We start from the raw sequence: 22354 nt of genomic DNA on the forward strand, positions 1-22354 counted from the left end.
AATCCCTCTCGCAATAAAGGATAGCATCCCATTAGCCTCCTTAATTACTTGCTGTACCTGTGCACTAACTTATTGTGACTCATGCACTAGAACACCCAGATCCCTCTGTACCTCGGAATTCTGCAGCTGTTCTCCGTTTAAGTAATACACTGCTTTTTTATTCTTCCTGCCAAAGTGAACATTTTCCCACATTATACTCCATCTGCCAGATTTTTGCCCACTCACTCAACCTATTTATATCTGTCTGCAAACTCCTAATGTCCTCTTCACAACATACTTTCCGACCTATCTTTGTGTCAGCTGCAAATTTAGCTCCCATGTCTTCACTCCCCTCACCTAAGTCATTGATGTAAATTCAGTTGAAGGGATTGAAATGAGCAGGTACCAATCGCAGTGAATGAGAGCACAGAATGCAGGGACGTGGAAGTGACGCTCTGACCTCCTTTGGACAGCGAGGTTTTCCTCCTCAGTCACTGGACTGGAACTGGGTGTGTGGACCACCTGGGACCCTCCTCCCCTCTGGATCTTTGCTGTAGGCCCTTACAGCAAAAGTGATCTTTAACCAAACAACAAAAACTGAACTGTCTACACTGGGCACTCAGGATATAATCTGAGGCCTCAAACTCAACTCCTGGTGACCTCCTGGCCCCATTCTCTCAAGGTCCCCACTCCCGCCCTCCCCACCGTTCCCGTCCTCCTGACTCCCGGCCCCCTCTGCCATCCTCTCGAGCACGCCCCCCTGCCCTCCCAACCCACCCACCCCCACCCCCCGTCCTCCCGAGCCCCCCCATCTCCTGTCCTCCCAAGGCTCCTTACTCCCTCCTCCCCATGCCCCACCCAAGCACCTCCCCCCCCTCCCAGCTCTGTCCTCCTGAGCCCCCAAAGATAGTCCAAAATCAATAACACCAGCTCCCTGTGAGTGTGTCGATCAGCCCTGCACTACGTCACACTGTGAAAACTACCACTCAGTTACCTAGACAGGCAAACAGAGAGAGAGAGAGAGAGAGACATATGGTCATTTCAATGGAGCAGGAGAGTGAAGCGATGCTATTGTGGAGTGTTAGGCATGGAGCTGGGAGCAGTCTGGGCCCTTGGTCAGTACACTTTGCTCCTGTTGGTCAATGGGTCTGAAGGCGAGCAGAGGAGGCTCATCCACCATCACGATGAAAGCATAAACTAGTTTGACATCTGCTTTGGATCTTGTGACAACCTGGAACTTTCTTAAAATCTGCTGGGGCGAAAAAGAATACAAAATGGGTCAGGCAGCCACTGAACAGTCGAAGTGTTCCTGATGGAAACTCTTTTGAGTCAGCCAATTAAACTAAATCAACAAAATAAGGGATAAAGCAAACACAGCCCCTAAGTCGGTCCAGCTGTGAAACCAAGGACAAAGTTTAAAGGAAACTTACAAACATTAAACCAAAATGTGGTTAAAGGGATCGATACAACACTCCAGTCCCCGCGGTGCTCACCGGGCATGGGAGGCCTCGATGGTGCCGGCCGACACCGCGTGCTCCCTCTCCAGGGAGACCCGGCCGCAAACGGAGCCACGGAAGAGGGACAGACAATCGGGCGGGACTCCCCCCTCGATCGCCCGCTGCCTGGGCCTGTTAATGGCCAACTTGGCCAGGCCCAGGAGCAGGTTCAGGAGGAGGTCCGGCACCCCCCTCCGCACCGGGTGTCCGTAGATCAGGAGCGTGGGGCTGAAGTGCAAACAAAACGTTAATAGAAGGTTTTTCAAGTCACTGAAGAGGGAGTGCGGCCTAGGCGAGCAGCTCCAGGCTCTGGGGAAGTGGGAGGGGATGCACCACCCAGATCCACGCTGATCTCGCAAATCCCAGACAGGGAGCTGGGAGGAGCCACCGGGCTTTTGGAGGATCTCTTGTCCCGATCACTAAGGGGATCTGCGGTCTCCCAATCCCCATAGCCAAGCAGCCCTTAGGAAATCCGATCTTCAAAATAATGCCCCCCCCACCCCGTCACCCACAGAGGAACGTTTACAACTTAGAGGTCACTCCCAGCGAGGGCTAGTGGTGGGGAGAGGGGAGTGAGGGGGACGGGAGTGAGGGGGAAGGGAGTGAGGAGGACGGGAGTGAGGGGGACGGGTGTGACGGGGAAGGGAGTGAGGGCGAAGGGAGTGAGGAGGAAGGGTGTGAGGGGGAAGGGAGTGAGGGGGAAGGGAGTGAGGGGAAGGGAGTGAGGGGGGAGTGAGGAGGAAGGGTGTGAGGGAGTGAGGGGGAAGGGAGTGAGGCGGAGGGGAGTGAGGGGGAAGGGAGTGAGGGGGAAGGGAGTGAGGGGGAAGGGAGTGAGGGGGAAGGGAGTGAGTGGGAAGGGAGTGAGGGAGAATGGAGTGAGGGGGAAGGGAGTGAGGGGGAAGGGAGTGAGGGGGAAGGGAGTGAGGGGGAAGGGAGAGGGGGAATGGAGTGAGGGGAAGGGAGTGAGGCGAAAGGGAGTGAGGCGGAAGGGAGTGAGGGGGAAGGGTGTGAGGGGAAAGGGTGTGAGGGGAAAGGGTGTGAGGGGGAAGGGAGTGAGGGGGAAGAGAGTGAGGGGGAAGAGAGTGAGGGGGAAGGATGTGAGGGGGAAGGGTTTGAGGGAGTGAGGAGGAAGGGTATGAGGGAGTGAGGAGGAAGGGAGTGCGGGGGAAGGGAATGAGGGGGAAGGGAGTGAGGGGGAAGGGAGTGAGGGGGAAGGGAGTGAGGTGGATGGGAGTGAGGGGGAAGGGAGTGAGGGGGAAGGGAGTGAGGGGGAAGGGAGTGAGGGGGAAGGGAGTGAGGGGAAGGGAGTTAGGAGGAAGGGTGTGAGGGAGTGAGGAAGAAGGGTATGTGGGAGTGAGGGAATGAGGAAGAAGGGTATGTGGGAGTGAGGAGGAAGGGAGTGTGGGGGAAGGGAGTGAGGGGGAAGGGAGTGAGGGGGAAGGGAATGACGGGTAAGGGAGTGAGGGGGAAGGGAGTGAGGGGGAAGGGATGAGGGGGAAGGGAGTGAGGGGGAAGGGAGTGAGGAGGAAGGGAGTGAGGGGGAAGGGAGTGAGGGGGAAGGGATTGAGGGGGAAGGGAGTGAGGAGGAGGGGAGTGAGGGAGTGAGGGGGAAGGGAGTGAGGGAGTGAGGGGGAAAGGAGTGAGGGAGTGAGGGGGAAGGGAGTGAGGGAGTGAGGGGGAAGGGAGTGAGGGAGTGAGGCAGTGAGGAGGAAGGGAGTGAAGCAGTGAGGAGGAAGGGAGTGAGGGTATGAGGGAGTGAGGGTGTGAGGGAGTGTGGAGGAGGGGAGTGAGGCAGTGAGGAGGAAGGGAGTGAGGGGGAAGGTAGTGAGGAGGAGGGGAGTGAGGGAGTGAGGAGGAGGGGAGTGAGGTAGTGAGGAGGAGGGGAGTGAGGGAGTGAGGGAGTGAGGGAGTGAGGAGGAGGGAGTGAGGGAGTGAGGAGGACGGGAGAGAGGGAGTGAGGAGGAGGGAGTGAGGGAGTGAGGAAGAGGGGAGTGAGGGAGTGAGGGGGAAGGGAGTGAGGAGGAGGGAGTGAGGAGGACGGGAGTGAGGAGGAGGGAGTGAGGGAGTGAGGAGGAGGGAGTGAGGGAGTGAGGGGGAAGGGAGTGAGGAGGAGGGGGTTGAGCAGGTGGTGCCCGTGCCCACTGCGCCCTGGGTCCAGTTGACTGTGGGGCACTCACGTGGATTAGGAAAAGGCTGATCTCCGTCTCGGCAACTCTGCGCCCAATACACTGGCGCACCCCGAACCCGAAGGAGACGGCCTGGAAGTGGGTGCTCTCACTGGTTAACCACCTCCTCGGGTTGTAACTCTCAGGATCGGGGAAGATTTCTGGGTTCCTACCCAGAGAGTAAATCCCAGCCTGCACGACCGTCTGCAGAGAGACACAGAGAGAGGAACCAAACTGGGGTCAGACAGGTCAACTTCCTGTACACCATCATTAACGCTTCTCCTTAAAGAATTACATTTCATTTCTTAAAGAGTTACCTTCAGCTCCTCAGCACATCCTTCAACACTTCACAGTCAATCATTTCTCAGCTTGAAATGCACTCACTGTTGTCGTGTAGGGAACACAGCATCAAATCAGCACACAGCAACTCCAGCTTCCACTCAGAGAAAATACTGACTGTCGGACCCGTTACATACACCTAGAGTGACACACAAGCTCTCACACATCCAAATTCCTGACGCTCCAACAGTGCAGCTCTCCCTCAGTACTGACCCTCCGACAGTGCGGCACTCCGTCAGTACTGACCCTCCGACAGTGCGGCGCTCCCTCAGTACTGTCCCTCCGACAGTGCGGCACTCCCTCAGTACTGACCCTCCGACAGTGCGGCGCTCCCTCAGTACTGACCCTCTCACAGTGCGGTGCTCACTCAGTACTGACCCTCCGACAGTGCGGCGCTCCCTCAGTACTGACCCTCCGACAGTGCCGCACTCCCTCAGTACTGACCCACCGACAGTGCGGCGCTCCCTCAGTACTGACCCTCCGACAGTGCGGCGCTCCCTCAGTACTGACCCTCCGACAGTGCGGCATTCCCTCAGTACTGACACTCCGAAAGTGCGGTGCTCCCTCAGGCGCTGTGTGAGAGTCAGTGTGTGAGAGTCAGTGTGTGAGAGTCAGTGTGAGAGAGTCAGTGTGTGAGAGTCAGTGCGTGAGAGTCAGCGTGTGAGAGTCAGCGTGTGTGAGTCAGCGTGTGAGAGTCAGTGTGAGAGTCAGCGTGTGAGAGTCAGTGTGTGAGAGTCAGCGTGTGAGAGTCAATGTGTGAGAGTCAGCGTGTGAGAGTCAGCGTGTGAGAGTCAGCGTGTGAGAGTCAGTGTATGAGAGTCAGTGTGAGAGTCAGTGCGTGAGAGTCAGTGTGTGAGAGTCAGTGTGTGAGAGTCAGTGTGTGAGAGTCAGTGTGAGTCAGCGTGTGAGAGTCAGTGTGAGAGTCAGCGTGTGAGAGTCAGTGTGAGAGTCAGCGTGTGAGAGTCAGCGTGTGAGAGTCAGCGTGTGAGAGTCAGCGTGTGAGAGTCAGTGTGTGAGAGTCAGTGTGAGAGTCAGCGTGTGAGAGTCAGTGTGTGAGAGTCAGCGTGTGAGAGTCAGCGTGTGAGAGTCAGCGTGTGAGAGTCAGCGTGTGAGAGTCAGTGTGAGTCAGCGTGTGAGAGTCAGTGTGAGAGTCAGTGTGTGAGAGTCAGCGTGTGAGAGTCAGCGTGTGAGAGTCAGCGTGTGAGAGTCAGCGTGTGAGAGTCAGCGTGTGAGAGTCAGCGTGTGAGAGTCAGCGTGTGAGAGTCAGCGTGTGAGAGTCAGCGTGTGAGAGTCAGCGTGTGAGAGTCAGCGTGTGAGAGTCAGTGTGAGAGTCAGCGTGTGAGAGTCAGCGTGTGAGAGTCAGTGTGTGAGAGTCAGTGTGTGAGAGTCAGCGTGTGAGAGTCAGTGTGTGAGAGTCAGTGTGAGAGTCAGCGTGTGAGAGTCAGCGTGTGAGAGTCAGTGTGTGAGAGTCAGTGTGAGTCAGCGTGTGAGAGTCAGCGTGTGAGAGTCAGTGTGTGAGAGTCAGTGTGAGTCAGCGTGTGAGAGTCAGTGTGTGAGAGTCAGTGTGTGAGAGTCAGTGTGTGAGAGTCAGTGTGAGTCAGCGTGTGAGAGTCAGCGTGTGAGAGTCAGTGTGTGAGAGTCAGTGTGTGAGAGTCAGTGTGTGAGAGTCAGTGTGTGAGAGTCAGCGTGTGACAGTCAGTGTGTGAGAGTCAGTGTGAGAGTCAGTGTGTGAGAGTCAGCGTGTGAGAGTCAGCGTGTGAGAGTCAGCGTGTGTGAGTCAGTGTGTGAGAGTCAGCGTGTGAGAGTCAGCGTGTGAGAGTCAGTGTGAGAGTCAGTGTGAGAGTCAGTGTGTGAGAGTCAGTGTGTGAGAGTCAGTGTGTGAGAGTCAGTGTGTGAGAGTCAGTGTGTGAGAGTCAGTGTGTGTGAGTCAGTGTGTGAGAGTCAGTGTGTGAGAGTCAGTGTGAGAGTCAGCGTGTGAGAGTCAGCGTGTGAGAGTCAGCGTGTGAGAGTCAGTGTGTGAGAGTCAGTGTGTGAGAATCAGTGTGTGAGAGTCAGCGTGTGAGAGTCAGTGTCTACAATTTGACAGCTTTCCGGTTGAATTGCACTTACACCAGCTGGAATGTGGTAGTTCTGAATGACCATGTCCTTAGCTGAATAACGCTGAAGAGTCAGTCCAACGGGGTACAGTCTGAAGATTAAGACAGAAAGAGTTAGTAACCCAAACCGAATTAAATGTACAGGCAATCGACATAGACACACATTCTTCCCCCACGAGGCACTGACTCACACTCGGTTACAGGGTCCCATCCTCTGACGCCTCGAATCAGGCTATTTAACCAAGCGTGCCTCACCCTCAATAGAGTCGGTATATTACAAACAATTCTCAGCAGGGGGTCAGTGGGAAGTGATCAGGAGCAGGAACCCTGGCTGATTTCCCCTCTCTCTCTAACCCAGGGGTCACTGGACAGTGATCAGGAGCAGGAACCCTGGCTGATTTCCCTCTCTCTCTAACCCAGGGGTCACTGGACAGTGATCAGGAACAGGAAACCTGTCTGATTTCCCATCTCCCTAACCCAGGGATCACTGGACAGTGATCAGGAGCAGGAACCCTAGCTGATTTCCCCTCTCTCTCTCTAACCCAGGGATCACTGGACAGTGACCAGGAGCAGGAACCCTGGCTGATTTCCCCTCTCTCTCTAACCCAGGGGTCACTGGACAGTGATCAGGAGCAGGAACCCTGGCTGATTTCCCCTCTCTCTCTAACCCAGGGGTCACTGGACAGTGATCAGGAGCAGGAACCCTGGCTGATTTCCCCTCTCTCTCTAACCCAGGGGTCACTGGACAGTGATCAGGAGCAGGAACCCTGGCTGATTTCCCCTCTCTCTCTAACCTAGGGGTCAGTGGACAGTGATCAGGAGCAGGAACCCTGGCTGATTTCCCCTCTCTCTCTAACCCAGGGGTCACTGGACAGTGATCAGGAGCAGGAACCCTGGCTGATTTCCCCTCTCTCTCTAACCTAGGGGTCAGTGGACAGTGATCAGGAGCAGGAACCCTGGCTGATTTCCCCTCTCTCTCTAACCCAGGGATCACTGGACAGTGATCAGGAGCAGGAACCCTGGCTGATTTCCCCCCTCTCTCTAACCCAGGGGTCACTGGACAGTGATCAGGAGCAGGAACCCTGGCTGATTTCCCCTCTCTCTCTAACCCAGGGGTCACTGGACAGTGATCAGGAGCAGGAACCCTGGCTGATTTCCCCTCTCTCTCTAACCCAGGGGTCACTGGACAGTGATCAGGAGCAGGAACCCTGGCTGATCTCCCCTCTCTCTCTAACCCAGGGGTCAGTGGACAGTGGTTAACAAATAACTTACCGTAAAGTTTCTTTGACTGCTCCCCTGAGCAGTGGCACAGAGCGCAGTAACTTACACACATCACCCTGAGCCTCTTGGTAGGCCGCAGTGACCTCATTGCGAAGTGTGCTTTGGAGGGTCTGGTTACGGGCCAACTCAAACAGTGTGAAGAGAAGGCTGTGTGCTGTCTGGATAGGGAGACATAGAATACCACTGAGTTTCACTCTGAACATAACCAACAACCTCTCCACAAATACCCGCCTACTTTCACCCCCAAATACCCCCCCACTGAACCTCTCCACAAATACTCCCCTCCTTCCACCCCCAAATACCCCCCCACTGAACCTCTCCACAAATACTCCCCTCCTTTCATCCCCAGGATTCTCTTAAGGTTAACTTGCGGGTTGAGTCGGTAGTTAGGAAGGCAAATGCAATGTTGGCATTTATTTCGAGAGGACTAGAATATAAAAGCAGGGATGTGCTGCTGAGGCTTTATAAGGCTCTGGTCAGACCACATTTAGAATATTGTGAGCAATTTTGGGCCCCGCATCTCAGGAAGGATGTTCTGGCCCTGGAGAGGGTCTAGACGAGGTTCACGAGAATGACCCCAGGAATGAAAGGCTTAACGTATGAGGAACGTTTGAGGACTCTGGGTCTATACTCGATGGAGTTTAGAAGGATGAGGGGGGATCTGATTGAAACTTACAGAATACTGAAAGGCCTGGATAGAGTGGACGTGGGGAAGATGTTTCCATTGGTAGGAGAGACTAGGACCCGAGGGCACAGCCTCAGAGTAAAGGGAAGACCTTTTAGAACAGAGATGAGGAGAAACTTCTTTAGCCAGAGAGTGGTGAATCTATGGAATTCATTGCCACAGAAGGCTGTGGAGGCCAGGTCATTGAGTGTATTTAAGACCGAGATAGATAGGTTCTTGAATGGTAAGGGGATCAAAGGTTATGGGGAGAAGATGGGAAAATGGGGTTCAGAAACTTATCAGCCGTGATTGAATGGCGGAGCAGACCTGATGGGCCGAATGGCCTGATTTCTGCTCCTATGTATTATGGTCTTAAATACCCTCCTTCCTCCCCCAAATACCCCCCACTGAACCTCTCCACAAATACTCCCCTCCTTCCTCCCCCAAATACCCCCCACTGAACCTCTCCACAAATACTCCCCTCCTTCCTCCCCAAATACCCCCCCACTGAACCTCTCCACAAATACTCCCCTCCTTCCTCCCCCAAATACCCCCCACTGAACCTCTCCACAAATACTCTCCTCCTTCCTCCCCCAAATACCCCCCACTGAACCTCTCCACAAATACTCCTCTTCTTTCACCCCCAAATACCCCCCACTGAACCTCTTCACAAATACTCCTCTTCTTTTACTCCCAAATGGCCCACACTGAACGACACACCATAAATACCCCCCGTTTAACTTCTCCAACAATATTCGCCTCCTTTCAGTCCCAAATGCCCTCCTGCCTAATTTCACCCCACATACTCCCAACTTCACCCCAAATACCTCCTTCCTAACTTCACACCAAAGACCCCCTGCCAAACATCATCCCAAATACCCCCTGCCGCACTTCATCCCAAATACCCCCTGCCTAACTTTACCCCAAATACCCCCACCTAATTTTACCATAAATACCCCCGCCGAACTTATCCCAAATACCCCCTGCCGAACTTCATCCCAAATACCCCCTGCCTAACTTTACCCCAAATACCCCACCTAATTTTACCATAAATACCCCCGCCGAACTTATCCTAAATACCCCCTGCCGAACTTCATCCCAAATACCCACTGCCTAACTTTACCCCAAATACCCCCGTCTAATTTTACCACAAATACCCCTGTCGAACTTTACCCCAAATACCCCCTGCCTAACTTCACCCCTCCTTTCACTCCCAAATACTCCACACCACTCCCTTGAGTTTCAGCCCTGAACACACCCCTTCCCATCCCTCCAATAACCCCCCATCCTTTCACCTCCAATCACTCCCTCCTCCTCCCTCCCCCAATTACCCCCTCCTTTTCCCTTCCCCCAATTAACTCCCTTCACCCCCAAAACACACCCTCACAAAACTTCACCAAATTTCCCCACCTGACCCCTACCCCTCCCTTTTACTCCCATCTCCTTCCCCCTCCCACTTTTATCCCCCTCCATCCCTTTCCCTCTTTATCACCCTCTCTTCTTTTCCTCCTCCCTACCCCTTCCCTCATTTTCACCCAATCTCTTCTCATCCCCCTTTGCCCCAATCAAGGATTCACCAAGGCTTCTTCGACAGCACCTTCCAAACCCACGACCTCTACCACCTGGAAGGACAAGGGCAGCAGACACATGGGGAACACCACCACCTGGAAGTTCCCCTCCGAGCCACTCACCATCCTGACTTGGAAATATATCGGCCGTTCCTTCACTGTCGTTGGGTCACAATCCTGGAACTCCCTCCCTAACAGCACTGTGGGTGTACCTACACCACAGGGACTGCAGCGGCTCAAGAAGGCAGCTCACCCACCACCTTCTCAAGGGGCAATTAGGGATGGGCAATAAATGCTGGGCCCAGCCCAGTGAAGCCAACATCCCATGAATGAACTTTTAAAAAAATCACTCCCTCTCCTCCTATTTAACAAATCACTCACCCTCTCCCCTTTTACCCCCAATCTCTCCCTCCCCTTTACTCCCAATCACCCCCTCCCCCTTTACTCCCAATCACCCCCTCCCCCTTTATTCCCAATCACCCCCTCCCTTTACTCCCAATCACCCCCTCCCCCTTTACTCCCAATCACCCCCTCCCCCTTTACTCCCAATCACCCCCTCCCCCTTTACTCCCAATCACCCCCTCCCCCTTTACTCCCAATCACCCCCTCCCCCTATACTCCCAATCACCCCCTCCCCCTTTACTCCCAATCACCCCCTCCCCCTTTACTCCCAATCACCTCCTCCCCCTTTACTCCCAATCACCCCCTCCCCCTATACTCCCAATCACCCCCTCCCCCTATACTCCCAATCACCCCCTCCCCCTTTACTCCCAATCACCTCCTCCCCATTAATCCCAACATACCCCCTCCCCTTTAACTCCCAATCACCCCCTCCCTTTATTCCCAATCACCCCCTCCCCCTTTACTCCCAATCACCCCCTCCCCCTTTACTCCCAATCACCCCCTCCCCCTATACTCCCAATCACCCCCTCCCCCTTTACTCCCAATCACCCCCTCCCCCTTTACTCCCAATCACCCCCTCCCCCTTTACTCCCAATCACCCCCTCCCTTTATTCCCAATCACCCCCTCCCCCTTTACTCCCAATCACCCCCTCCCCCTATACTCCCAATCACCCCCTCCCCCTATACTCCCAATCACCCCCTCCCCCTTTACTCCCAATCACCTCCTCCCCATTAATCCCAACATACCCCCTCCCCTTTAACTCCCAATCACCCCCTCCCTTTATTCCCAATCACCCCCTCCCCCTTTACTCCCAATCACCCCCTCCCCCTATACTCCCAATCACCCCCTCCCCATTAATCCCAGCATACCCCCTCCCCTTTACCCCCATCACTCCACCCACCCCTTTCCCCGCAATCACTCCCCTCCCCCCATTGTGCCCCACACATTGGCCCCCCCCCTCGCAGCCCCCTCGGTGACTCAGTGAGCCTCAGATGGGACTGGGAGTGGGGACTCTCCGCGATGCACTCACCGTGTCGACGCTCCCAACCATCAGGTCTGTCACATTGGCCTTGATCGTGTCAAGCGGGAGCCTGGAGTGAAGTAAGAGTTCTGCGAAAATTCCCGAGTACTGCCACTGTGCTTCCGGAACATCCTTCACCTTCCGGGAGAGCTGCTGGATACACTGGTCAGCTGCGGACAGGCAGAGAGCGGGGTGACTGAGCACAGGCAGAGAGAGACGGAGAACTCCCAGCGAATTCCCTTCTCCTTCTTGTTGCTGGGTCACTGGCTCTGGGAGGAGCCTCCACTGCCTCACCAGGAACCATCGGTCACACCTGAACCCAGACAGGGAGCAGCTGGGGACTCAATCGGCCATGGGGTCCATTGCAACCCACCCCCATCCTGCCTACCCCTTTGGGGATTGCCCCCTCTGAGCTCAGAGACTGAGCGGCGGATTGAACCTCTACCTCTGTCTGTGTGGTCCGGTATTGCCCTGGACAGTTGTCTGACCCAGTGACAGAATCATAGAATTGTTACAGTGAAGAAGGAGGCCATTCGGCCCATTGTGTCTGCACCAGCTCTCCGAATCAGCATTACGACTCAGTGCCCCTCTCCTGCCTTTTCCCCGTAACCCTGCACATTGTTTCCATTCAAAGAATTAACTAACGCTCCCTTGAATGCCTCGATTGAACCTGCCTTCCACAACACTTCCAGGCAGTGACCATCACCCATCCAACTCTTCCTTTCACTCTCACCTCCTATGGAAACAATCCCGTGATGCATTGAATAGGCAGGTGGACAGACTTAGCCTGTGGTGCCCACCGTGCTCGAAGATGGTGTCCCACGCTGCAACATGATCTCTCCAGGGTTTGATGTTCAGCCACTTCACCAGCTCCACTGGCAGGTGCAGCAGGGGGATGGTCGTCCTCAGCATCTCCTCGATCGCTCTGATGAATCGCTCGGAACTGGGGCACACCTGGTCAGCAAACAAACCCAATCGCTCTCCATACAACATCTGGAAACTGGCTAGAAACAGAGTGTTGGCTATAACCTGGATACAGAGAGTGATGGACATAACCCAGATAAAATGGACAGAGAGTGATGGATACACCCTGAGTCAAATGGACAGAGTGTCGGATATAACCCGGGTACAGAGAGTGTTGGATATAACCCGGGTACGGAGAGTGTTGGATATAACCCGGGTACGGAGAGTGTTGGATATAACCCGGGTACAGAGAGTGTTGGATATAACCCGGGCACAGGGAGTGTTGGATATATCCCAGGTACAGAGAGTGTTGGATATAACCCGGGTACAGAGCGTGTTGGATATAACCCGGGTATGGAGAGTGTTGGATATAACCTGGGTACAGAGAGTGTTGGATATAACCTGGGTACAGAGAGTGTTGGATATAACCCGGGTACGGAGAGTGTTGGATATAACCCGGGTACAGAGAGTGTTGGATATAACCCGGGTACGGAGAGTGTTGGATATAACCCGGGTACAGATATTGCCTGACCTGTACCTGCATGTTGGAAATGAGGGATCCTGACTCACTCATCCCCACCCGGTACCCTGTCCCAGGGCACTTACACTCCAGAGCGAATCGGAAGAGATCGGGCATCATGTTGACCTCTGTGACTCCACCACCTGCCTCCAGACGTTGGTCAATAAAGCGTGTGAAGTCCAGTGTCACTGCCTCCAGGAGAGGGGCGAACTTACTGACAGCGATCGGACTGATTACCTCCTTATTCAGGACCAGTCGATCCCTTCTCCATTGCTCTCCGTTCCTGCAAGGCAAACTCAGAGCATGGGTCACTCACAGGCCCCTGATCCCTGAACCCCCCATCCCAAGGTGATCTGTCCGCACTGACCCGCTCGATTGTCTGGAGTTCAATCCCAGGTTCCTCTGGAGTACAGCTCTTCTCCCCCCTCCCCAGCCCACACTTTACAACTGTCTCCCAGAGAGGGAGTGCCAAAGGGTTACTCCATCATAGGGGCCTTGCTAATCCTGTCCTCACACAATGTCCTGCAAGTGGGAGCTCACACTGTGGTGAGCAGACCGAATACAGCTCCACCCAGGATCAGCGGCTTCAGTAGGTACAGGGGATTAACCCTGGAAACTCGCTGTGAGCCTTACTCACACACTGACTCAATCCTCCAGCCTGCAGCTAACCCTGCTGGGACCTGCCTGTACAGCCAGTGTGTGCAGACTCCAATTCCTATTTGGGCCCTAACCCAGCCTCAGCCTGTCCCAGAGCACTTGGCAGCGAATCAAAGACTTTCCAAGACAACCACAGCAGCATCCCATAAACAACTCCTCTCTTCTTCATCCCATAAACAACTCCTCTCTTCTTCATCCCATAAACAACTCCTCTCTTCTTCATCCCATAAACAACTCCTCTCTCCTTCATCCCATAAACAGCTCCTCTCTCCTTCATCCCATAAACAACTCCTCTCTCCTTCATCCCATAAACAGCTCCTCTCTCCTTCATCCCATAAACAGCTCCTCTCTTCTTCATCCCATAAACAGCTCCTCTCTTCTTCATCCCATAAACAGCTCCTCTCTTCTTCATCCCATAAACAGCTCCTCTCTCCTTCATCCCATAAACAGCTCCTCTCTTCTTCATCCCATAAACAGCTCCTCTCTCCTTCATCCCATAAACAGCTCCTCTCTCCTTCATCCCATAAACAGCTCCTCTCTCCTTCATCCCATAAACAGCTCCTCTCTCCTTCATCCCATAAACAGCTCCTCCCTTCTTCATCCCATAAACAACTCCTCTCTCCTTCATCCCATAAACAACTCCTCTCTCCATCCCATAAACAACTCCTCTCTCCTTCATCCCATAAACAACTCCTCTCTTCTTCATCCCATAAACAGCCCCTCTCTTCTTCATCCCATAAACAGCTCCTCTCTTCTTGATCATATTGAGGGAGGAATATTGCCGGGGACGCTGGGAGTTCTCTGTTCATTGTCCGACAGTGCGGCGCTCCCTCAGTACTGACCATCTGACAGTGCTGCGTTCCCTCAGTACTGACCCTCCCATAGTGCGGCGCTCACTCAGTACTGACCCTCCGACAGTGTGGCGTTCCCTCAGTACTGACCCTCCCATAGTGCGGCGCTCCCTCAGTACTGACCCTCCGACAGTGTGGCGCTCCCTCAGTACTGATCCTCCGAAAGCGCGGTGCTCCCTCAGCACTGATCCTCTGACAGTGCGGCATTCCCTCAGTACTGACCCTCCGACAGTGCGGCGCTCCCTCAGTACTGACCCTCCGACAGTGCGGCACTCCCTCAGTACTGACCCTCCGACAGTGCGGCGCTCCCTCAGCACTGACCCTCCGACAGTGCGGCACTCCCTCAGTACTGACCCTCCGACAGTGCGGCGCTCCCTCAGCACTGACCCTCCGACAGTGCGGCACTCCCTCAGCACTGACCCTCCGACAGTGCGGCACTCCCTCAGTACTGACCCTCTGACAGTGCGGCACTCCCTCAGTACTCCACTGGCATGCCAGCCTGTTAGCTCAGCTTCTCAGGCTGCTGAGGGTGCTGCTAAGTCGATTAGCTGGTCTGCGGGTTTAACATTGAAGCTTGCTTTCTGATAGTGTGGCTGATCACACATAACCAGACATATATGTGTGCTCGCCAGTGATAACGTGCAAAACCGATGCCCTCCTTTTGACAGATGAGACAGTTGTGCAGTAACTGATTGATACCAGGACAGGGCACATCCCATTAAAACTAAAGAGTTCTCCCATTGGGAGTCAACATGTCTAAACATCAAAGATATTGAAAATACAACTTGCGAGTCTGGCCCGAGTTAAACTGACATCTGTGTTTCGGAAACTCCTTTGGAAATCTTTCCTACATTACAGATGTCACACTGCAGATGTTCATGGAGAGAGAGGAAGGTTTCATATCACTAACTGGGTCCTTGCTGCTTGGACAGGGTAACATGTGCTAAATATCTGTCTCCCAGTCGACCTGCCTCACTTATTGTGTCATTGGACTCTGAGTAAGCGGAGATTCTTTATGGCACAGAGTTCCCCGGGGAGTCAGGCAGCCCAGTGACACACTGCACATGCAGCATTCTCAAGCAGCACCTATCGCCAGGTCCTCAACACAGCCACACCCTCACCCACCACAGGAGCAATGCTGCCCCCACCATCTCTACACTTACATCAGGAAGATCCCACGCTGCTGGTTCCGATATTCCCGGTGGGCCACCCAGGCATCCAGCATCATTCTCTTGGGTAAAGTCCCCTCCGACTGAAAGAGCAGAGCAATGTCCTTGGGGAGGTAGATGTTGACACTCTCCGTCCTTCCCAGACGTTCCCTGATGGATGGGCAGCTAACAGTTAGTGAAAGGCAAGACCCATGTCCCAACGCCACACAACCCCATCCAGCACCCCCACACACCCACACACACACACACACACACACACACACAGCACTCTTCACCTACAGAGACCTGTACCATGTTCAAAGGTGCAGACAGTGTGGATGAGGCTAGTTCAGCCCTCGCCCCACCTGCACTTTCGAGCAGACACTGGATTGTGTTTTGGGGCTGAATTCCCCCCCTCTCACCCCCCACCCCCCCCACCACACCCCCACCAGGGGCGAGAAACCCAACTCCCCAGCAAGCCCCAATGCCAGGCAAGGTGACTCAGTGGCACATGGACATTCCAGTTACATCTCCACATAGGAGATTTCCAGAAAGGACTCCCTTCTTACAACATCTTTCACGGCCTGGGAACATCCTAAAGCATTTTACAAGCAATGAAGTACTTCTGAAGTTTAGTCACTGTTGTAGAAACAGTACTGACCCTCCGACAGTGCGGCTCTCCCTCAGTACTGACCCTCCGACAGTGCGGCTCTCCCTCAGTACTGACCCTCCGACAGTGCGGCGCTCCCTCAGTACTGACGCTCCGACAGTGCGGCGCTCCCTCAGTACTGACCCTCCGACAGTGCGGCGCTCCCTCAGTACTGACCCTCCGACAGTGCGGCGCTCCCTCAGTACTGACCCTCCGACAGTGCGGCGCTCCCTCAGTACTGACCCTCCGACAGTGCGGCACTCCCTCAGTACTGACCCTCCGACAGTGCGGCGCTCCCTCAGTACTGACCCTCCGACAGTGCGGCGCTCCCTCAGTACTGACCCTCCGACAGTGCGGCGCTCCCTCAGTACTGACCCTCCGACAGTGCGGCGCTCCCTCAGTACTGACCCTCCGACAGTGCGGCGCTCCCTCAGTACTGACCCTCCGACAGTGCGGCGCTCCCTCAGTACTGACCCTCCGACAGTGCGGCGCTCCCTCAGTACTGACCCTCCGACAGTGCGGCGCTCCCTCAGTACTGACCCTCCGACAGTGCGGCGCTCCCTCAGTACTGACCCTCCGACAGTGCGGCGCTCCCTCAGCACTGACCCTCCGACAGTGCGGCGCTCCCTCAGTACTGACCCTCCGACAGTGCGGCACTCCCTCAGTACTGACCCTCCGACAGCGCGGCGGTCCCTCAGTACTGACCCTCTGACAGAGGGAGTGCTGCACTCTTATGTCCTGGTTTTCAGATGGAACATTAAACCAGGGCCCCATCTGCCCCCTTGTCCCCTGCATCAGTGACTGTGATTCTGAAGGACTTTTCTGACTGTAAAGCGCTGTGGGATGTCCTGAAGTGGTGAACGGCACCATAAAAACGCCCGGTTTTTTTCCTGCCCAGCCTCTCACCTGTAGATGGGTCCGAGGGTGTTGAAGTTGTGGGTCATGACCAGGTGCATGTTGCGGAGCCCGTCGCTTCTCCACAGACGGTACAGGTTCAGCCAGCCACTCCTCGCGGTCGAGGGAATGTCCTCATATGGCCGGACTCCCTGCCCCTCACTGGGGGAGACGGCGGCTGCCCAGGAGCTGGTGTGGATCCAGTGGGAGGAGGACTGGCCCTCTACCCTGGGGAGAGGAGTGCGAGAGGATCCCTGAACTGGGAGCTCCCATACCTTCCTGCCGAAACACTTCATTGGGCTGGGCTCTGCTTGGTACCCTGGCTGCGAGTGGCCCCGGGGAGAGAGGACTTTGTCTTATATAAGCAGCAAGTGAGCCAGACTGAAGGGAGAATGGAGGCGGAACTCACAGACCCGTCAGATTTATAACTACAAGTAACTGGTGTGAATGATATACCGGGTGTCCTGATGGGACAAGGAGAACGATGAGAGATCTGAATGTGTGGAGACAGATTGAAGACTGTGAGCAGCCTGAAGTCAAGGACATGAAGACAGACGTGATGAAGACTGGGGCTCTCTATGTCCAGGTCATCAATCAGCTCGAGGGCCGATGTCCCTGACCTGTGCAGCACCATCGGTACATGCAGCGCAGTTTACCTGCGTTCAGGCATCTGCCTGGGTCACACACCGAGTGTGAGGGAGTCACATCACAAGGTGTAAGGTGTGTAAGATCCCAATCCAAAATCCATTCCTTCATAGGTGGATCCAAAACTGTTCCTCCTCACCCACATCCAATTCCTCCCACTGTAAATACATTCATTCAGCTGTGTACCCGTGTAAAGGAATACATTCATTCAGCTGTGAACCTGTGTAAAGAACAAAGAAAAGTACAGCACAGGAACAGGCCCTTCGGCCCTCCAAGCCTGCGCTGATCATATTGCCCGTCAACTAAAACATTTTGCACTGCTGGGGTCCGTATCCCTCTATTCCCATCCTATTCATGTATTTGTCAAGCTGCCTCTTAAACACCACTATCGTACCTGCTTCCACCACCTCCTCTGGCAGCGAATTCCAGACACTCGCTACCCTCTGCGTAAAAAACTTGCCCCACACATCTCCTCTATAGTTTTCTCCTCTCACCTTAAATCTATGTCCCCTAGTAATTGACTCTTCCACCCTGGGAAAAAGCTTCTGACTATCTACTCTGTCCATGCCACTCAGAATTTTGTAACCATCTATCATCTATCTCCGTCGCTCTAGTGAGAACAATCCGAGTTTCTCCAACCTCTCCTCATAGCTAATAACCTCCAGACCAGGCAGCATCCTGGTAAACCTCCTCTGCACCCTCTCCAACGCCTCCATATCCTTCTGGTAATGTGGCGACCAGAATTGCATGCAATATTCCAAGTGTGGCCTAATCAAGGTTCTATACAGCTGCAGCATGACTTCCCAGCTTTTATACTCAATACCCCTGCCAATGAAGTCAAGCATGCCATATGCTTTCCTGACTACCTTATCCACCTGCGTTGCCACTTTCAGTGACCTGTGGACCTGTACACCCAGATCCCTCTGCCCGTCGATGCACTCAAGGGTTCTGCCATTTACTGTATAATTCCTACCTGTATTAGACCTTCCAAAATGCATTACCTCGCATTTGTCCGGATTAAACTCCACCTGCCATTTCTCCGCCCAAGTCTCCAACCGATCTATATCCCGTTTTATTCTTTGATAATCCTCTTCACTATCTGCAACTCCTCCAACCTTAGTGTCGTCTGCAAACTTACTAATTAGCCCAGTTACATTTTCCTCCAAATCATTTATGTATACTACAAACAGCAAAGGCCCCAGTACTGATCCCTGCGGAACACCACTAGTCACAGCTCTCCATTCAGAAAAGCACCCTTCCACTGCTACCCTCTGTCTTCTATGACCAAGCCAATTCTGTATCCATCTGGCCAGCTCACCTCTGATCCCATGCGACTTTACCTTCTGTACCAGTCTGCTATGAGGGACCTTGTCAAAGGCCTTACTGAAATCCATGTATATAACATCCACTGCCCTTCCATCGTCGATCATCTTTGTCACTTCCTCGAAAAACTCGATCAAGTTAGTGAGACACGACCTCCCCTTCACAAAACCATGCTGCCTCTCACTAATACACCCATTTGCTTCCAAATGGTAGTAAATCCTGTCACAAAGAATCTTCTCCAATAATTTCCCTACAACTGACGTAAGGCTCACTGGCCTGTAATTTCCTGGATTATCCCTGCTACCCTTCTTAAACAATGGAACAACATTGGCCATTCTCCAGTCCTCTGGGACGTCACCCGTAGCCAGTGAAGATACAAAGATTTCTGTCAAGGCCCCAGCAATCTCCTCCCTTGCCTCCCTCAGTACTCTGGGGGAGGCAAGGGAGTGTGTGTAAAGGAATATATTCATTCAGCTCTGTACCCGTGTAAAGGAATACATTCATTCAGCTGTGTACCCGTGTAAAGAACAAAGAAAAGTACAGCACAGGAACAGGCCCTTCGGCCCTCCAAGCCTGCGCTGATCATATTGCCCGTCAACTAAAACATTTTGCACTTCCGGGGTCCGTATCCCTCTATTCCCATCCTATTCATGTATTTGTCAAGCTGCCTCTTAAACACCACTATCGTACCTGCTTCCACCACCTCCTCTGGCAGCGAATTCCAGACACTCACTACCCTCTGCGTAAAAAACTTGCCCCGCACATTTCCTCTATAGTTTTCTCCTCTCACCTTAAATCTATGTCCCCTAGTAATTGACTCTTCCACCCTGGGAAAAAGCTTCTGACTATCTACTCTGTCCATGCCACTCAGAATTTTGTAAACTTCTATCAAGTCGCCCCTCAATCTCCGTCGCTCTAGTGAGAACAATCCGAGTTTCTCCAACCTCTCCTCATAGCTAATAACCTCCAGACCAGGCAGCATCCTGGTAAACCTCCTCTGCACCCTCTCCAACGCCTCCATATCCTTCTGGTAATGTGGCGACCAGAATTGCACGCAATATTCCAAGTGTGGTCTAACTAAGGTTCTGTACAGCTGCAGCATGACTTCCCAGCTTTTATACTCAATACCGCTGCCAATGAAGGCAAGCATGCCTTATGCCTTCCTGACTACCTTATCCACCTGCGTTGCCACTTTCAGTGACCTGTGGACCTGTACACCCAGATCCCTCTGCCCGTCGATGCACTCAAGGGTTCTGCCATTTACTGTATAATTCCTACCTGTATTAGACCTTCCAAAATGCATTACCTCGCATTTGTCCGGATTAAACTCCATCTGTCATTTCTCCGCCCAAGTCTCCAACTGATCTATATCCTGTTGTATTCTTTGATAATCCTCTTCAATATCTGCAACTCCTCCAACCTTAGTGTCGTCTGCAAACTTACTAATTAGCCCAGTTACATTTTCCTCCAAATCATTTAGGTATACTACAAAGAGCAAAGGTCCCAGCACTGATCCCTGCAGAACTCCACTAGTCACAGCTCTCCATTCAGAAAAGCACCCTTCCACTGTTACCCTCTGTCTTCTATGACCAAGCCAATTCTGTATCCATCTTGCCAGCTCACCTCTGATCCCGTGCGACTTTACTTTCTGTACCAATCTGCTATGAGGGACCTTGTCAAAGGCCTTACTGAAATCCATGTATATAACATCCACTGCCCTTCCATCGTCGTTCATCTTTGTCACTTCCTCGAAAAACTCGATCAAGTTAGTGAGACACGACCTCCCCTTCACAAAGCCATGCTGCCTCTCACTAATACACCCATTTGCTTCCAAATGGTAGTAAATCCTGTCACGAAGAATCTTCTCCAATAATTTCCCTACAACTGACATAAGGCTCACTGGCCTGTAATTTCCTGGATTATCCCTGCTACCCTTCTTAAACAATGGAACAACATTGGCCATTCTCCAGTCCTCTGGGACCTCACCTGTAGCCAGTGAGGATACAATGATTTCTGTCAAGGCCCCAGCAATCTCCTCCCTTGCCTCCCTCAGTACTCTTGGGGAGGCAAGCGAGTGTGTGTAAAGGAATACATTCATTCAGGTGTGCACCCGTGTAAAGGAATACATTCATTCAGCTGTGTACCCGTGTAAAGGAATACATTCATTCAGCTGTGTACCCGTGTAAAGGAATACATTCATTCAGGTGTGTACCTGTGTAAAGGAATACATTGTGATGCCTGCCCGACATTTGCCTGTCGAATCTCTCTCCTAACACGGCCTGCTGTGTATGGTTTCATCTTCTCTCTCTAATCTCAAAACCTTTGCAGGTTCCCTGTGGAGTTGTCCCTCTTTGAGGCAGAGATCTGTCTGATTAGATTATTCCTGAATGGCCGTCCCTCTTTTTATATTCGTTCACGGGATGTGGGCTTCGCTGGCTGGGCCCAGCATTTATTGCCCAGCCCTAGTTGCCCTTGAGAAGGTGATGGGTGAGCTGCCTTCTTGAACCGCTGCAGTCCATGTGGTGTAGGTACACCCACAGTGCTGTTAGGGAGGGAGTTCCTGGATTTGGCCCAGTGACAGTGAGGGAACGGCCGATATATTTCCAAGTCAGGGTGGTGAGTGACTTGGAGGGGAACTTCCAGGTGGTGGTGTTCCCCATGTATCTGCTGCCCTTGCTGAGTTCCTGCTGTGCATATTGTAGATGCACACAGCTGCCACTGTGCATGTGTTAGCATGTGCAAGAGTGTGTGTGTGCATGTGTGGGAGTGAGTGTGTGTGTATGTTAGTGTGTGTGTGTTTGAGTTCGTAGTGTGCACGTGTGAGTGAGAGTGCATGTGTTAGTGTGTGCGTGAGTGAGCGTGCCTGTGTTAGTGTGCGTGTGTCTGTTAGTGTGAATCTGTGTTTATGTGTTATTGTGTGTGTGTGTGTGTGTTAGTGTGTGTGTTAGTGTTTGTGTGTGTATTCGTGTATGCGTGTGTGTTTGTGTGTGTGTGTTAGTATGTGTGTGTTAGTGTGTGTGAGTGTGTGTTAGTGAGTGTGTGTTAGTGAGTGTGTGTGTTTGTGTATGTGTGTGTGTTAGTGTGTGTGTGTGTGTCTTAGTGAGTGTGTGTGTGTGTGTGTGTTAGTGAGTGTGTGTTAGTGTGTGTGTGTGTAGCAGGTACTGTTTCTGACTATCTGACTACACTGAGCTGATCTGCTGATCCTCCCCTTCATGGGCAGACAGCAGTCACAATCAGTGTAAACTCTCCCAGCGAATCCTTTGATGGATGGGGAGGGAGGGTAGGGACCTGATGAGGTTCATCTTAAATCAGTCGGGAGCCGAGACAATCTCGTGTCCTTCAGTAAAGTGGCCCTGAACAAACTGTACTGACTGTCACTGATGACCGGCTCAGGGGACAGCAGCAGGCAGATGAAATCCCTGTACTGTCATCTGGCCCTGCAGGTTGGGGTCCCATTATCAGACTGGACCAGCCTCTCCCTCACAACATATTCCCCCTTCAACCTCGGTTCCTCCTCCTTTCTCACAAGAATGTGGCTGAGCTGGGGAGATGGTCACGACCCCTCACCGCCTCCCCCTCATGTCCGTCTGTATCCCCCACCGCCTCCCCCTCACGTCCGTCTGTACCCTCCACCGCCTCCCCCTCACGTCCGTCTGTACCCACCACCGCCTCCCCCTCACGTCCGTCTGTAC

General features: G+C 53.3%; 1 protein-coding gene across 2 annotated transcripts; it reads right to left on the bottom strand.

Moving 5' to 3' along the window:
• Positions 1-962: 962 nt before the first annotated feature.
• LOC144672253 (cytochrome P450 11B, mitochondrial-like) lies at positions 963-17091 on the bottom strand. 2 transcript variants are annotated; one of them, XM_078534090.1, is made up of 9 exons: positions 16707-17091; positions 15167-15322; positions 12582-12778; positions 11813-12016; positions 11022-11182; positions 7348-7514; positions 6089-6167; positions 3653-3844; positions 963-1228 (listed from the first exon to the last, which is right to left on the bottom strand). In XM_078534090.1, exons 1-9 carry the CDS (start codon positions 16988-16990, stop codon positions 1061-1063), a joined length of 1608 nt encoding a protein of 535 aa, XP_078390216.1. In that variant the 5' UTR covers positions 16991-17091; the 3' UTR covers positions 963-1060. The 2 variants fall into 2 exon arrangements, with proteins under 2 accessions (XP_078390216.1, XP_078390215.1); XM_078534089.1 differs by having other exon boundaries at positions 11813-12034.
• Between the last annotated feature and the right edge of the window lie 5263 nt (positions 17092-22354).

Source organism: Cetorhinus maximus, chromosome 36 (genome assembly GCF_964194155.1).
Source record: "Cetorhinus maximus chromosome 36, sCetMax3.hap1.1, whole genome shotgun sequence".
Taxonomy (NCBI): Eukaryota; Metazoa; Chordata; class Chondrichthyes; order Lamniformes; family Cetorhinidae; genus Cetorhinus; species Cetorhinus maximus.

Bases quoted from the DNA above. Each gene is read 5' to 3' on its own strand.
- LOC144672253 (XM_078534089.1), bottom strand. From the start codon at position 16,990: ATGAAGTGTTTCGGCAGGAAGGTATGGGAGCTCCCAGTTCAGGGATCC. The intron at 15,323-16,706 runs GTGAGAGGCTGG...CCCATCCATCAG, and splicing joins ACCCTCGGACCCATCTACAG to GGAACGTCTGGGAAGGACGG. The intron at 12,779-15,166 runs GTAAGTGTAGAG...TTTGCCTTGCAG, and splicing joins CAGCGTGGGATCTTCCTGAT to GAACGGAGAGCAATGGAGAA.